This window comes from Nerophis lumbriciformis, linkage group LG27 (assembly GCF_033978685.3).
Source record: "Nerophis lumbriciformis linkage group LG27, RoL_Nlum_v2.1, whole genome shotgun sequence".
In the NCBI taxonomy this organism is placed as follows: Eukaryota; Metazoa; Chordata; class Actinopteri; order Syngnathiformes; family Syngnathidae; genus Nerophis; species Nerophis lumbriciformis.
Window position 1 is genome coordinate 38550014 of NC_084574.2, and position 14075 is coordinate 38564088.

Genomic DNA, 14075 nt, shown 5'->3' on the forward strand with positions numbered 1-14075 from the left:
AGGTTTCACACACTAGATAATAGAAAGTGTACTTTAATAAGGTTACACACACTAAAGTTTAGAAAAAGTGTACTTTAATGAGGTTTGACACACTAAATAACACAAGTATACTTTAATGAGGTTTCACACACTAAATAAAAAAGTGTACTTCAATGAGGTTTCACACACTAAATAACACCAAGAGTGTACTTTAATGAGGTTTCATACACTAAATAACAAAAAAGTGTACTTCAATGAGGTTTCACACACTAAATAACACCAAGAGTGTACTTTAATGAGGTTTTACACACTAAATAACACAAGTATACTTTAATGAGGTTTCACACGCTAAATAACACAAAAAGTATACTTTAATGAGGTTTCACACACTAAATAACACCAAGAGTGTACTTTAATGAGGTTTTACACACTAAATAACACAACAAGTATACTTTAATGAGGTTTCACACGCTAAATAACACAAAAAGTATACTTTAATGAGGTTTCACACACTAAATAACACCAAGAGTGTACTTTAATGAGGTTTTACACACTAAATAACACAACAAGTATACTTTAATGAGGTTTCACACGCTAAATAACACAAAAAGTATACTTTAATGAGGTTTCACACACTAAATAACACCAAGAGTGTACTTTAATGAGGTTTTACACACTAAATAACACAACAAGTATACTTTAATGAGGTTTCACACGCTAAATAACACAAAAAGTATACTTTAATGAGGTTTCACACACTAAATAATACAAAAAGTGTACTTTAATGAGGTTTCACACACTAAATAACAGAAAAAGTGTACTTTAATGAGGTTTCATACTGTCCAGACGCAGTCTACAGGGTGACGTCACGGTGCAGACGGCAGTCTACTGAGTGACGTCACGGTCGAGGGAGGGGTCTCCCGCGTCCTTAGGGGAGATGATGACGGCCTGCGCCTCCAACAAGGTAGTGTCTGTGGTCCCGCCCAGGAAGCGTGACGTCACTTCCAGGTCGTGCAGCCTCAGGCGGACAGTGCTGCCGCGCGTCAGACTGTGTGCGCGTGCGTGTGCGGGCCGCCGACACACGCAGTGCATTTTGGCGCCAAAGTCCACGTAGAGGTGGTCGCCGACCACGTGGTAGACCGTGCCCACCGCCATCTTGTCCCGGGCATCTCCCATCTGCATCAGCGGGCTGGCACGCAGCAGCGCGGCGAAGCTGACCTCTGGAGCCTTCGACGGCGAGCTGAAGGCGGCGGCGAAGCCCGACTTTGGCTTGTCCTTGTCGGCCTGCTGGCTGCCTGAAGTCGCGGAGCAGAAGGTTCTGAGCGGGCAGGACAGCAGCGCAACTGGCCTCGTCCTCCATAGCAACGCCATCTTGCCTCTCTTCTTCTTCTTCTTCTTCTTCTTCCGGTGGCCGGCGGAAGTAGACTTCTTAGGTGCACTGCTGCCCCCCGCAGGTCCTCGGTGGGATAGCTTAAACACTTCTACTACTATCTGTCTTTGAATAGTTTTATATCTTCATCTTTGACTTCATGTACTTAGTGTGTGTATTTATGTACAGACATACATAGCCAAGTCATGGTAAGACAAATGGAATACAGAGATGGTAGACAGTATTACAAAGTATACAAATACATATGTATATAAGTGTGTACATGCGCATGCGCACAGGGAGAAAATACAAGTCAAATCAAAACATCATGTTGCTTGTTATTGTGGGATCGTGCTGGCGGAAGGATCTACTTTCCAGCTTTGTGGCATCACTGCAGGAGAATAACAATCCGCGTTGGTTAGGTCCTCGTCCTTCGTGAGTGTGTGTAAGTGAGTGTGTACTTTGTGTTGCCACAACAAGTGTCCGTCAGTAAACAACAACATGCGCGGCGTGTAAGGTCCGCCGCGGCGCACATTGACGGCAACAGCAGACACCCGAAGCGAGGAAGGCGACACCATCTTCCGCCGACATGCCGGGAATGATGGATAAAGGTTCGGAATATTTGGGCAAAGCTCGTTCTAACGGCACCAAGAGTCCGTCCAACGCCTCCAACGGACATTTGACGGACGACAGCGGCAGTGACGACGACCACGGTGGGTAGCCTCGAACACGCTAGCAGGATGCTAGCTAGCTAAAGTAGCTGCTGCTCCAAAATGTAAACAACATTTTTTTGGGTTGCTTTTCTCCTTAGATGTTGGAATGAGAGTCGGAGCAGATTACCAAGCACACATCCCCGACTTTGATGCTGGTGAGCAGCTTTCACTTCCATTCTCTTCATTTCTACTCTCTCACTCGACCTGTCCGCGGGTGTAGTAGCCTCGGTCCGTGTTCACTAACACAGATGTAGTAGCCTCGGTCCATGTTCACTAACACGGATGTAGTAGCCTCGGTCCATGTAGTAGCCTTGGTCCCTGTTCACTAACAGGGATGTAGTTGCCTCGGTCCATGTTCACTAACAGGGATGTGGTAGCCTCGGTCCATGTTCACTAACACAGATGTAGTAGCCTTGGTCCCTGTAAACTAACATGGATGTAGTAGCCTCGGTCCATGTAGTAGCCTTGGTCCCTGTTCACTAACATGGATGTAGTTGCCTCGGTCCATGTTCACTAACAGGGATGTAGTAGCCTTGGTCCATGTTCAGTAACATGGATGTAGTAGCCTCAGTCCATGTTCAGTAATGCGGATGTAGTAGCCTCAGTCCATGTTCAGTAATGCGGATGTAGTAGCCTCAGTCCATGTTCAGTAATGCGGATGTGGTAGCCTCGGTCCATGTTCACGAACACGGATGAAGTAGCCTCGGTCCATGTTCACTAACAGGGATGTGGTAGCCTCGGTCCATGTTCAGTAACATGGATGTAGTAGCCTCGGTCCATGTTCACTAACACAGATGTAGTAGCCTTGGTCCATGTTCAGTAACATGGATGTAGTAGCCTCAGTCCATGTTCAGTAATGCGGATGTAGTAGCCTCGGTCCATGTTCACTAACACAGATGTAGTAGCCTTGGTCCATGTTCAGTAACATGGATGTAGTAGCCTCAGTCCATGTTCAGTAATGCGGATGTAGTAGCCTCGGTCCATGTTCACGAACACGGATGAAGTAGCCTCGGTCCATGTTCACTAACAGGGATGTGGTAGCCTCGGTCCATGTTCAGTAACATGGATGTAGTAGCCTCGGTCCATGTTCACTAACACAGATGTAGTAGCCTTGGTCCATGTTCAGTAACATGGATGTAGTAGCCTCAGTCCCTGTTCAGTAATGCGGATGTAGTAGCCTCGGTCCATGTTCAGTAATGCGGATGTAGTAGCCTCAGTCCATGTTCAGTAACATGGATGTGGTAGCCCCGGTCCATGTTCACTAACACAGATGTAGTAGCCTTGGTCCATGTTCAGTAACATGGATGTAGTAGCCTCAGTCCATGTTCAGTAATGCGGATGTAGTAGCCTCGGTCCATGTTCAGTAATGCGGATGTAGTAGCCTCAGTCCATGTTCAGTAACATGGATGTAGTAGCCTCAGTCCATGATCAGTAATGCGGATGTAGTAGCCTCGGTCCATGTTCACGAACACGGATGAAGTAGCCTCGGTCCATGTTCACTAACAGGGACGTGGTAGCCTCGGTCAATGTTTAGTAACATGGATGTAGTAGCCTCAGTCCATGTTCACTAACACAGATGTAGTAGCCTTGGTCCATGTTCAGTAACATTGATGTAGTAGCCTCGGTCCATGTTCAGTAACATGGATGTAGTAGCCTCTGTCCATGTTCAGTAATGCGGATGTAGTAGCCTAGGGCCATGTTCACGAACACGGATGGAGTAGCCTTGGTCCATGTTCACTAACACGGATGTAGTAGCCTCGGTCCCTGTTCACTAACACGGATGTAGTACCCTTGGTCCCTGTTCACTAACACGGATGTAGTAGCCTCGGTCCATGTTCACTAACACAGATGTAGTAGCCTCGGTCCATGTTCACTAACACAGATGTAGTAGCCTCGGTCCATGTTCACTAACACGGATGTAGTAGCCTCGGTCCATGTTCACTAACACAGATGTAGTAGCCTCGGTCCATGTTCACTAACACGGATGCAGTAGCCTCGGTCCCTGTTCACTAACACATATGTAGTAGCCTCGGTCCATGTTCACTAACACAGATGTAGTAGCCTCGGTCCATGTTCACTAACACAGATGTAGTAGCCTCGGTCCATGTTCACTAACACGGATGTAGTAGCCTCGGTCCATGTTCACTAACACAGATGTAGTAGCCTCGGTCCATGTTCACTAACACGGATGTAGTAGCCTCGGTCCATGTTCACTAACACAGATGTAGTAGCCTCGGTCCCTGTTCACTAACACGGATGCAGTAGCCTCGGTCCCTGTTCACTAACACGGATGTAGTAGCCTCGGTCCATGCTCACTAACACGGATGTAGTAGCCTCATGTTCACTAATTAGTAATAGTATTTTCAATTACCAAAGCAACAAAGTATTTTATTGCAATTAGCAATATTTTCTACTACCAAAGTAATAATGTTTTTTATTACAATTAATCCATCCATCCATCCATTTTCTACTGCTTGTCTCTTTTGGGGTCGCGGGGGTGTGTTTAATAATATTTTAAATTACCAAAGTAATCAGGTATTTCATTACAATTAGTAGTAGTATTTTCTATTACCAAAGTATTCATGTATTTCATTACTGTTAGTAATATTTTCTAATACCAAAGTAATCAAGTATTTTATTACAATTAGTAGTATTTGGTAATACCAAAGTAATCAAGTAGTTTATTACAATTAGTAGTATTTTCTATGACCAAAGTAATCAAGTTTTTTTTTACAATTAGTAAAAAATATTTTGTATTACCAAAGTAATCAAGTATTTTATTACAATTAGTAATAATATTTTCTATAGCCAAAGTAATCAAGTGTTTATTACATTTAATACAATGTTGCGCTACCAAAGTAATCAAGTATTTTATTACAATTAGTAATAATATTTTCCATAACCAAAGTAATCAAGTATTTTATTACAATTGAAAAATGTTGTGCTACCCAAGTAATCAAGTATTTCATTACTACTACCAAAGTAATCAGGTATTTTATTACTATTAGTAAAATGTTGTGCTACCAAAGTAATCAGTAGTTGTATTACAATTAATAATACTATTTTCTACTACCAAATTAATCAAGTATTTTATTACTATTATTAAAATGTGGTGCTACCAAAGTAATCAAGTATTTTATTACAATTATTAATACAATTTTCTACTACCAAAGTAATCAAGTATTTTATTACTATTATTAAAATGTTGTGCTGCCAAAGTAATCAAGTATTTTATTACAATTATAATCAAGTATTGTATTACAATTAGTAAAATGTTGTGCTACCAAAATGATCAAGTATTTTATTACATTTATAATCAAGTATTTTATGACTATTAGTAAAATGTTGTGCTACCAAAGTAATTATATTTTTTGTTACTACAAGTAATGTTGTTTGCAATTACTTAAGTAATCAGGTATAATATTACTCTGAGTAATCATGTTTCCTGTTAGTTGTTCTGTATTCAAAGTGTTTCCATTCCCAAATGTTCCTGATGAAATGTATTATTCCTCCATCAATAATAAAGTAGTAGACATTCATTACTAAAGTAATCCTGAATATTCCAACAGTAATCTGTATTTTTAAGTAATGATGTCAAAGTAATGAGTTGTGAGCACATGTATGGAGTACTATAACAGGAGTACTATTGTTCTGTATAGTATGGAGTACTATAACAGGAGTATTATTGTTGTGTATAGTATGGAGTAGTAGTATTGTATGTAGTAGTATAACAGGAGTAGTATTCTTGTGTATTGTATGGAGTAGTAGTGTAGTATGGAGTGGTAGTATTGTATGGAGTAGTATAACAGGAGTAGTATTGTTGTGTATTGTATGGAGTAGTAGTGTAGTATGGAGTGGTATAACAGGAGTAGTATTGTTGTGCAGGATGCAGCAAGTATTGGGAGAAGGACAACGGGGGGATGCTGGTGTGGTCGCCACATCACAACATCGAGGACACCAAGCGTGAGTTGAGACAAATGCTACTTGGATGTGTGCTGGTTGCCATAGTAACAGCTGTCTTCCCCACAGTGGATGAGTACATGGCACTGGCCAAGGAGAAACATGGATACAACGTTGAACAGGTACCTACTTGTCCTTCTCAATACTCAGCTATGAACATGCAGATGCAGATGATGGACCTAGTGGGGGCATATATATACTGCATATATATACTGTGTATATATATATATATATATATATATATATATATATATATATATATATATATATATATATATATATATATGTATATGTATGTATGTGTGGGAAAAAAAATCACAAGACTATTTCATCTCTACAGGCCTGTTTCATGAGGGGGGGTACCCTCAATCATCAGGAGATTTTAATGGGAGCATTCGCATACCATGGTTTATATAGGGCACAGAGTGGGTGGGTACAGGCTGGCGTAGGGGCGTGGTGATTGGCTCATGTGTTACCTAGGAGGTGTTTCCGTCTATGGCGGCATGCTGTTACAATTTCGCTGCGCTTGTTAAGGGATGACAGGTCTGGACGGTAAATAATAAACAGTTTCTCTTTCAAGCATAGGTTGCATCTTTTATTACCACTATTGTAAGGTGTGCTGGATGCAAGAATTTGCCATGTTATTGAATATTCAACATTATTGTCTTTGAGGTCCCAAATGTGTTTGCTGAGTTCTGTGGTATTTCGCAGGTTTTTGTTCCTGAAAGAAGCCTTGTGATTGTTCCATCTGGTTTTGAATTCTCCCTCGGTTAATCCTACATATGTGTCGGATGTGTTAATGTCCTTGCGTATTACCTTAGATTGGTAGACAACTGATGTTTGTAAGCACCCCCCGTTGAGAGGGCAATCAGGTTTCTTTCGACAGTTACAGCCTTTGTTGGTTTTGGAGTCGCTCTGTCCGGGGGCCGACGGCTCATTTGCAATTGTTTTGTTGTGGTTTGAGATGATTTGTCGTATATTGTTCATGCAGCTGTAGCTCAATTTAATGTTGTTCTTGTTGAAAACTTTTCTTAGGGTGTTGTCTTTGGGAAAGTGTTTGTCAATCAGATTGAGGAATTTGTGTCCAATGTTAGTTGAGACGTTTTTGCTGTATGGGGGGTTGTACCAGATGATGTCGTTTCGTTTTCTGTTCTTTTTTGGCTGGTTTCCTGGCGTGGGTTCATAGGTGAGGGTGAAATTGTATCCGCTTTCATCAAGGGCTTTTTGGTACGGGGGGGTTGCTTGGTCAAATTCAGCTTTGCTAGATGCTGTCATCTAGCTTTGCTAGATGCTGTCAAAAAAGCCAAAAAAAGCCAAAAAAGAACAGAAAACGAAACGACATCATCTGGTACAACCCCCCATACAGCAACAACGTCTCAACTAACATTGGACACAAATTCCTCAATCTGATTGACAAACACTTTCCCAAAGACAACACCCTAAGAAAAGTTTTCAACAAGAACAACATTAAATTGAGCTACAGCTGCATGAACAATATACGACAAATCATCTCAAACCACAACAAAACAATTGCAAATGAGCCGTCGGCCCCCGGACAGAGCGACTCCAAAACCAACAAAGGCTGTAACTGTCGAAAGAAACCTGATTGCCCTCTCAATGGGGGGTGCTTACAAACATCAGTTGTCTACCAATCTAAGGTAATACGCAAGGACATTAACACATCCGACACATATGTAGGATTAACCGAGGGAGAATTCAAAACCAGATGGAACAATCACAAGGCCTCTTTCAGGAACAAAAACCTGCGAAATACCACAGAACTCAGCAAACACATTTGGGACCTCAAAGACAATAATGTTGAATATTCAATAACATGGCAAATTCTTGCATCCAGCACACCTTACAATAGTGGTAATAAAAGATGCAACCTATGCTTGAAAGAGAAACTGTTTATTATTTACCGTCCAGACCTGTCATCCCTCAACAAGCGCAGCGAAATTGTAACAGCATGCCGCCACAGACGGAAACACCTCCTAGGTAACACATGAGCCAATCACCACGCCCCTACGCCAGCCTGTACCCACCCACTCTGTGCCCTATATAAACCATGGTATGCGAATGCTCCCATTAAAATCTCCTGATGATTGAGGGTACCCCCCTCATGAAACAGGCCTGTAGATAAATGATAATGATAAATGGGTTGTACTTGTATAGCGCTTTTCTACCTTCAAGGTACTCAAAGCGCTTTGACACTACTTCCACATTTACCCATTCACACACACATTCACACACTGATGGAGGGAGCTGCCATGCAAGGCGCTAACCAGCAGCCATCAGGAGCAAGGGTGAAGTGTCTTGCTCAGGACACAACGGACATGACGAGGTTGGTACTAGGTGGGGATTGAACCAGGGACCCTCGGGTCGCGCACGGCCATTCTTCCATTGCGCCACGCCGTCCCTAGAGATGAAATAGTCTTGTGATTTTTTTCCCCACACATACATATATTGCGCTCTACTACGGTATCGAGCACTATTTTTTGGATAACCTTATTAAGACATATATATGTATATATGTATGTATGTATGTATGTATGTATATATATATATATGTATATGTATGTATGTGTATATATATGTATGTACAAACCCCATTTCCAAATTGTGTTAAATGTAAATATAAACGGAATACAATGATTTGCAAATCATTTTCAAGCCATAGACAACATATTTGATGTTCAAACTGATTTTTGTGTGTGCAAATAATCATTAACTTTAGAATTTGATGCCAGCAACACGTGACAAAGAAGTTGGGAAAGGTGGTAATAAATACTGATAAAGTTGAGGAATGCTCATCAAACACTTATTTGGAACATCCCACAGGTGAACAGGCTAATTGGGAACAGGTGGGTGCCATGATTGGGTGTAAAAGTAGAATCCATGAAATGCTCAGTCATTCACAAACAAGGATGGGGCGAGGGTCACCACTTTGTCAACAAATGCGTGAGCAAATTGTTGAACAGTTTAAGAAAAACCTTTCTCAACCAGCTATTGCAAGGAATTTAGGGATTTCACCATCTACGCTCCGTAATATCATCAAAGGGTTCAGAGAATCTGGAGAAATCACTGCACGTAAGCAGCTAAGCTTGTGACCTTCTATCCCTCAGGCTGTACTTCATCAATAAGCGACATCAGTGTGTAAAGGATATCACCACATGGGCTCAGGAACACTTCAGAAACCCACTGTCAGTAACTACAGTTGGTCGCTACATCTGTAAGTGCAAGTTAAAACTCTCCTTTGCAAGACGAAAACCGTTTATCAACAACACCCAGAAACGCCGTCGGCTTCGCTGGGCCTGAGCTCATCTAAGATGGACTGATACAAAGTGGAAAAGTGTTCTGTGGTCTGACGAGTCCACATTTCAAATTGTTTTTGGAAACTGTGAACGTGGTGTCCTCCGGACCAAAGAGGAAAAGAACCATCCGGATTGTTATAGGCGCAAAGTGTAAAAGGCAGCATGTGTGATGGTATGGGGGTGTATTAGTGCCCAAGACATGGGTAACTTACACATCTGTGAAGGCACCATTAATGCTGAAAGGTACATACAGGTTTTGGAGCAACATATGTTGCCATCCAAGCAACGTTACCATGGACGCCCCTGCTTATTTCAGCAAGACAATGCCAAGCCACGTGTTACATCAACGTGGCTTCATAGTAAAAGAGTGCGGGTACTAGACTGGCCTGCCTGTAGTCCAGACCTGTCTCCCATTGAAAATGTGAAGCCTAAAATAGCAGAAGGGAGACCCCCGGACTGTTGAACAACTTAAGCTGTACATCAAGCAAGAATGGGAAAGAATTCCACCTGAGAAGCTTCAAAAATGTGTCTCCTCAGTTCCCAAACCTTTACTGAGTGTTGTTAAAAGGAAAGGCCATGTAACACAGTGGTGAACATGCCCTTTCCCAACTACTTTGGCACGTGTTGCAGCCATGAAATTCTAAGTTAATTATTATTTGCAAAAAAAAATAAAGTTTATGAGTTTGAACATCAAATATGTTGTCTTTGTAGTGCATTCAATTGAATATGGCTTGAAAATGATTTGCAAATCATTGTATTCCGTTTATATTTACATCTAACACAATTTCCCAACTCATATGGAAACGGGGCTTATATATATATATATATAATATATATATATATAATGTGTGTATATATATATATATATATATATGTATACATATATATATATATGTATACATATATATATGTATACATATATATACGTATACATATATATGTATATATATATACATATATATATATATATATACGTATACATATATATATATATATTTATATATGTATATATATATATACATATATTTATGTATATATATATATATATATATACATATATGTATGTATATATGTATGTATATATTACACTCAGCCTTAATATATACATACATACATCCATATATATATATATATATGCCATTGTTGGCTTCTACCTTGCTAGCTAGCTAACAAGTTGTGTGAAAAATAACTTGAACATTTTAGCCAAAGTCAGTCAGCTAAACTTTGTCTACATCAATTCTAGTACTTTTTAAAGCAATTTGCAATGCACACACACACACACACACACACACACACACACACACACACACACACACACACACACACACACACACACACACACACACACACACACACACACACACACACACACACACACACACACACACACACACACACACACACACCATAAGATGAAACATATGATCTATTAAATAGGCAACATTTTAAGAAGTAATCAAAGAGTCTATTAGTGATAAAACTGCCAAGAGTTGATCAATAATCAATATATCAGTGTGCAGATTTTTAAACATGATTTTCTTTTTGAGGAAGTTAGATTTTGTGTTTTGTTGTTTTCATTGTTGCTATTTTGACTGTTTTTGATACATAAACAAGGTTAATTGTTTTTTAGGACTTTGCCTTTTCTTTTCTTTTAAATGGAAACATTTTTAGTCATCATTTTAATGATTGCTAAAAATTTAAATTAATTGATCTGTGCTGCTACATTTAACTGCAGCAGCACAGTTACAGTATAAATAAATATTGATTAATTAATTAGTCATCTTTGTTGTTAGTAAACATGAACCTAAAATAACTTTAGTTACTTTTAGAAGTCCATGCTAAAATATGTGTATTATATGACTAATCCTTAAGATAATCCTTGACTAATCGACTATCAAAATAATCGTTAAAAATATATTTACCGTATTTTTCGGACTACAAGGCGCACTTATGAACGTAATCATTCTGATTGTGCTTACCGACCTGAAAGCTATTTTATTTGGTACTTGGTGTAATGTTAAGTGTGACCAGTAGATGGCAGTCACACATAAGAGATACGTGTAGACTGCAATATGCCATCCATCCATTTTCTACCGCTTATTCCCTTTGGGGTCGCGGGGGGCGCTGGAGCCTATCTCAGCTACAATCGGGCGGAAGGCGGGGTACACCCTGGACAAGTCGCCACCTCATCGCAGGGCCAACACAGATAGACAGACAACATTCACACTCACATTCACACACTAGGGCCAATTTAGTGCTGCCAATCAACCTATCCCCAGGTGCATGTCTTTGGAGGTGGGAGGAAGCCGGAGTACCCGGAGGGAACCCACGCAGTCACGGGGAGAACATGCAAACTCCACACAGAAAGATCCCGAGCCCGGGATTGAACCCAAGACTACTCAGGACCTTCGTATTGTGAGGCAGATCTACTAACCCCTCTGCCACCGTGCTGCCCAATATGACTCAAGTAAACAACATCCAAACTTTTTAAATGTTCCATTTGAGAAAATAAAACATTACACACGTTGCTCAAAAATCTTTCTAAATGTTTTAGTAGGACTTTGGCAAGCTATGAAGCTGCACCGCTTGATGGATTGTTGCAACATTACGGCTGCCATAGTCGGACATACTGTGCTTCAACATTCAGTATTATTATGGTGTGTGTAAGGACCTCAAAATGGCACTTATTAGGAGACATATTATCTGGCGTTTTGTTTCTCAATATTAAGTAAAACCAACTTTTCTTACCTACTGGTACCTGCTGATCTGTATTTGGGATCTGCATAGTCCATGTCAACGCCGTAGTTGATAAGCTTCTTCTTTTTCTCCAACATCTTGTTATGGGACAGTCATCCTCCGCTGCGTAAAGTCACCCAAGGAACTTTAGTTATTAGAGAGTTCCGCTCGGACGTTTTTTCACGGGACACATTTCCTGTGTGGATGCTGCTCCGTTATTGATTGAAGTAAAGTCTGAATGTCATTAGAACAGTTAGCTCCATCTTTTGACACTTCTTCTACCTCCGTCCTTGCACGCTACACCGCTACAACAAAGATGACGGGGAGAAGACGCTGTCCAAGTGGAGGCACGTAAATAAGCCCGCCCACACTGTCAGAAAGTGAGTTGAAGATGATGTGTAAAACATCATCTATGCAACATTTTGAGCAAATAACCACCATCACATGTTATGTAGACCACAAGGAAGTCTTTTACATTCAGAAAATCATAATAATAATGAGTCCTTTAATGCGCCTTATAATCTGGTGCGCCTTATGGTGCGAAATTATTTTTTCTATATACGTGTGTGTGTGTGTGTGTGTGTGTGTGTATATTTATATATATTTTTTTATCTCCTCTGTATATTCAGCTTCAAAAATATAAGGTTGTGAATCCTCATTTGTCCAAAAATAGTTGTCTTGCTTGTCTGTTACCAAGTCTGCCATGATTACAACACACTGTGTTTGATTCCGGAAGTAGGAACACACACTTGTTGCCAGAAGTTGGACGTGCGTTGCTATGGAAATGAAAATAAATGCTCTGATTAAAATTACATTGATTAAATTTATCAACATAAGGTAAATATTGTACATATTACATATTGTTATGAAGGTGCCTGTTACTACTTTGTGTATATACTTGCAGTATGTATATTGTACATATTACATATTGTTATGAAGGTGTCTGTTACTACATTGTATATATACTTGCAGTGTGTATATAAAGGTTTTGAAGGCTATTAGCCGTATCTTCCAAGTGTTTATTATGGTTTTAAAAATAAAAAAAGAGATGTGTTCATGATTGTGAAGGATAGGCAAAATAAGAAAGAAGTGCAGTTGCCCTTTAACATTATTTATGTCCATCTTCTTCTCACTATGTGTGTGTGTGTGTGTGTGTGTGTGTGTGTGTGTGTGTGTGTGTGTGTGTGTGTGTGTGTGTGTGTGTGTGTGTGTGTGTAGGCCCTGGGCATGCTGTTCTGGCACAAACACAACATCGAGAAGTCTTTAGCGGATCTTCCCAACTTCACGCCGTTTCCTGACGAGTGGACGGTGGAGGACAAAGTTCTTTTTGAGCAGGCCTTCAGTTTCCACGGCAAGAGTTTCCACCGCATCCAACAGATGGTAAGGTCATGGCTGCAAGGCCCGCCTCCTGCTCTGCTGCTGGCTGTTGATTGGCTGTTGTTCAGCTGCCAGACAAGTCCATCTCCAGTCTGGTCAAGTACTACTACTCCTGGAAGAAGACCCGCTCCAGAACCAGTCTGATGGACCGACAAGCTCGCAAGCTGGCCAGCAGAAGTAACCCGGGGGACAGGTAAGCCCCGCCCACTGGCATGAGGCGACGCCCCCATGACCATGATGTGCTTGCAGTGAGGAGGAGATGGAGGAGACTCATGTCATAGAAACCAACGACAGCGACTACGACCCCAACAAGGAAGCCAAGAAAGAGGTCAGTGGTTGCCATGGTGATCCTTCCTTCTGCTCAAAACGGCCTTCATCTCCTCAGCCCAACCAGGCCGAGCCGTCCACGCCGGCGTCCAAGTTGGCTTTGGGTCGGCGGGAGCACCAGACGCTGCAGCATCGCCACCATCAGCGCTCCCGGTGCCGCCCTCCCAAAGGCATGTACCTGACCCAGGACGACGTGGTGGCCGTGTCCTGTAGCGCCGCCGCCGCCAACGCCCTCCTGCGCCAGCTGGACATGGAGCTGGTGTCCCTCAAGAGGCAGGTAGGAGGCGCTAACAAAGCATC

At 41.3% G+C, this 14075-nt stretch overlaps 2 protein-coding genes across 6 annotated transcripts in view; one reads left to right on the top strand and one right to left on the bottom strand.

The window, feature by feature from the left end:
- Positions 1–701: 701 nt before the first annotated feature.
- mrps28 (mitochondrial ribosomal protein S28) lies at positions 702–1481 on the bottom strand. Its single transcript, XM_061987944.1, has one exon. It carries the CDS (start codon positions 1348–1350, stop codon positions 865–867), a length of 486 nt encoding a protein of 161 aa, XP_061843928.1. The 5' UTR covers positions 1351–1481; the 3' UTR covers positions 702–864.
- Positions 1482–1483: 2 nt separating this feature from the next.
- rcor3 (REST corepressor 3) overlaps positions 1484–14075 on the top strand; it is a 29768-nt gene continuing 17176 nt past the window's right edge. For 2 of the 5 annotated variants that reach the window (XR_009818005.2, XM_061987939.2), the window contains exons 1-7: positions 1485–2061; positions 2160–2216; positions 5947–6024; positions 6091–6143; positions 13290–13451; positions 13517–13641; positions 13698–14052. Coding sequence is in view for 4 of the 5 variants with exons in the window: in XM_061987939.2 (XP_061843923.1) it covers positions 1938–2061; positions 2160–2216; positions 5947–6024; positions 6091–6143; positions 13290–13451; positions 13517–13641; positions 13698–14052 (954 nt within the window). In the remaining variant the exon portion in view is untranslated. Of the gene's footprint in view, positions 2062–2159; positions 2217–5946; positions 6025–6090; positions 6144–13289; positions 13452–13516; positions 13642–13697; positions 14053–14075 lie in introns of all 5 variants that reach the window. The other 3 variants (XM_061987940.2, XM_061987941.2, XM_061987942.2) reach the window with 3 other exon arrangements.

What these genes read in the sequence shown, in the direction of transcription:
- mrps28 (XM_061987944.1), bottom strand. Translation starts at nt 1,350, where the DNA reads ATGGCGTTGCTATGGAGGACGAGGCCAGTTGCGCTGCTGTCCTGCCCG.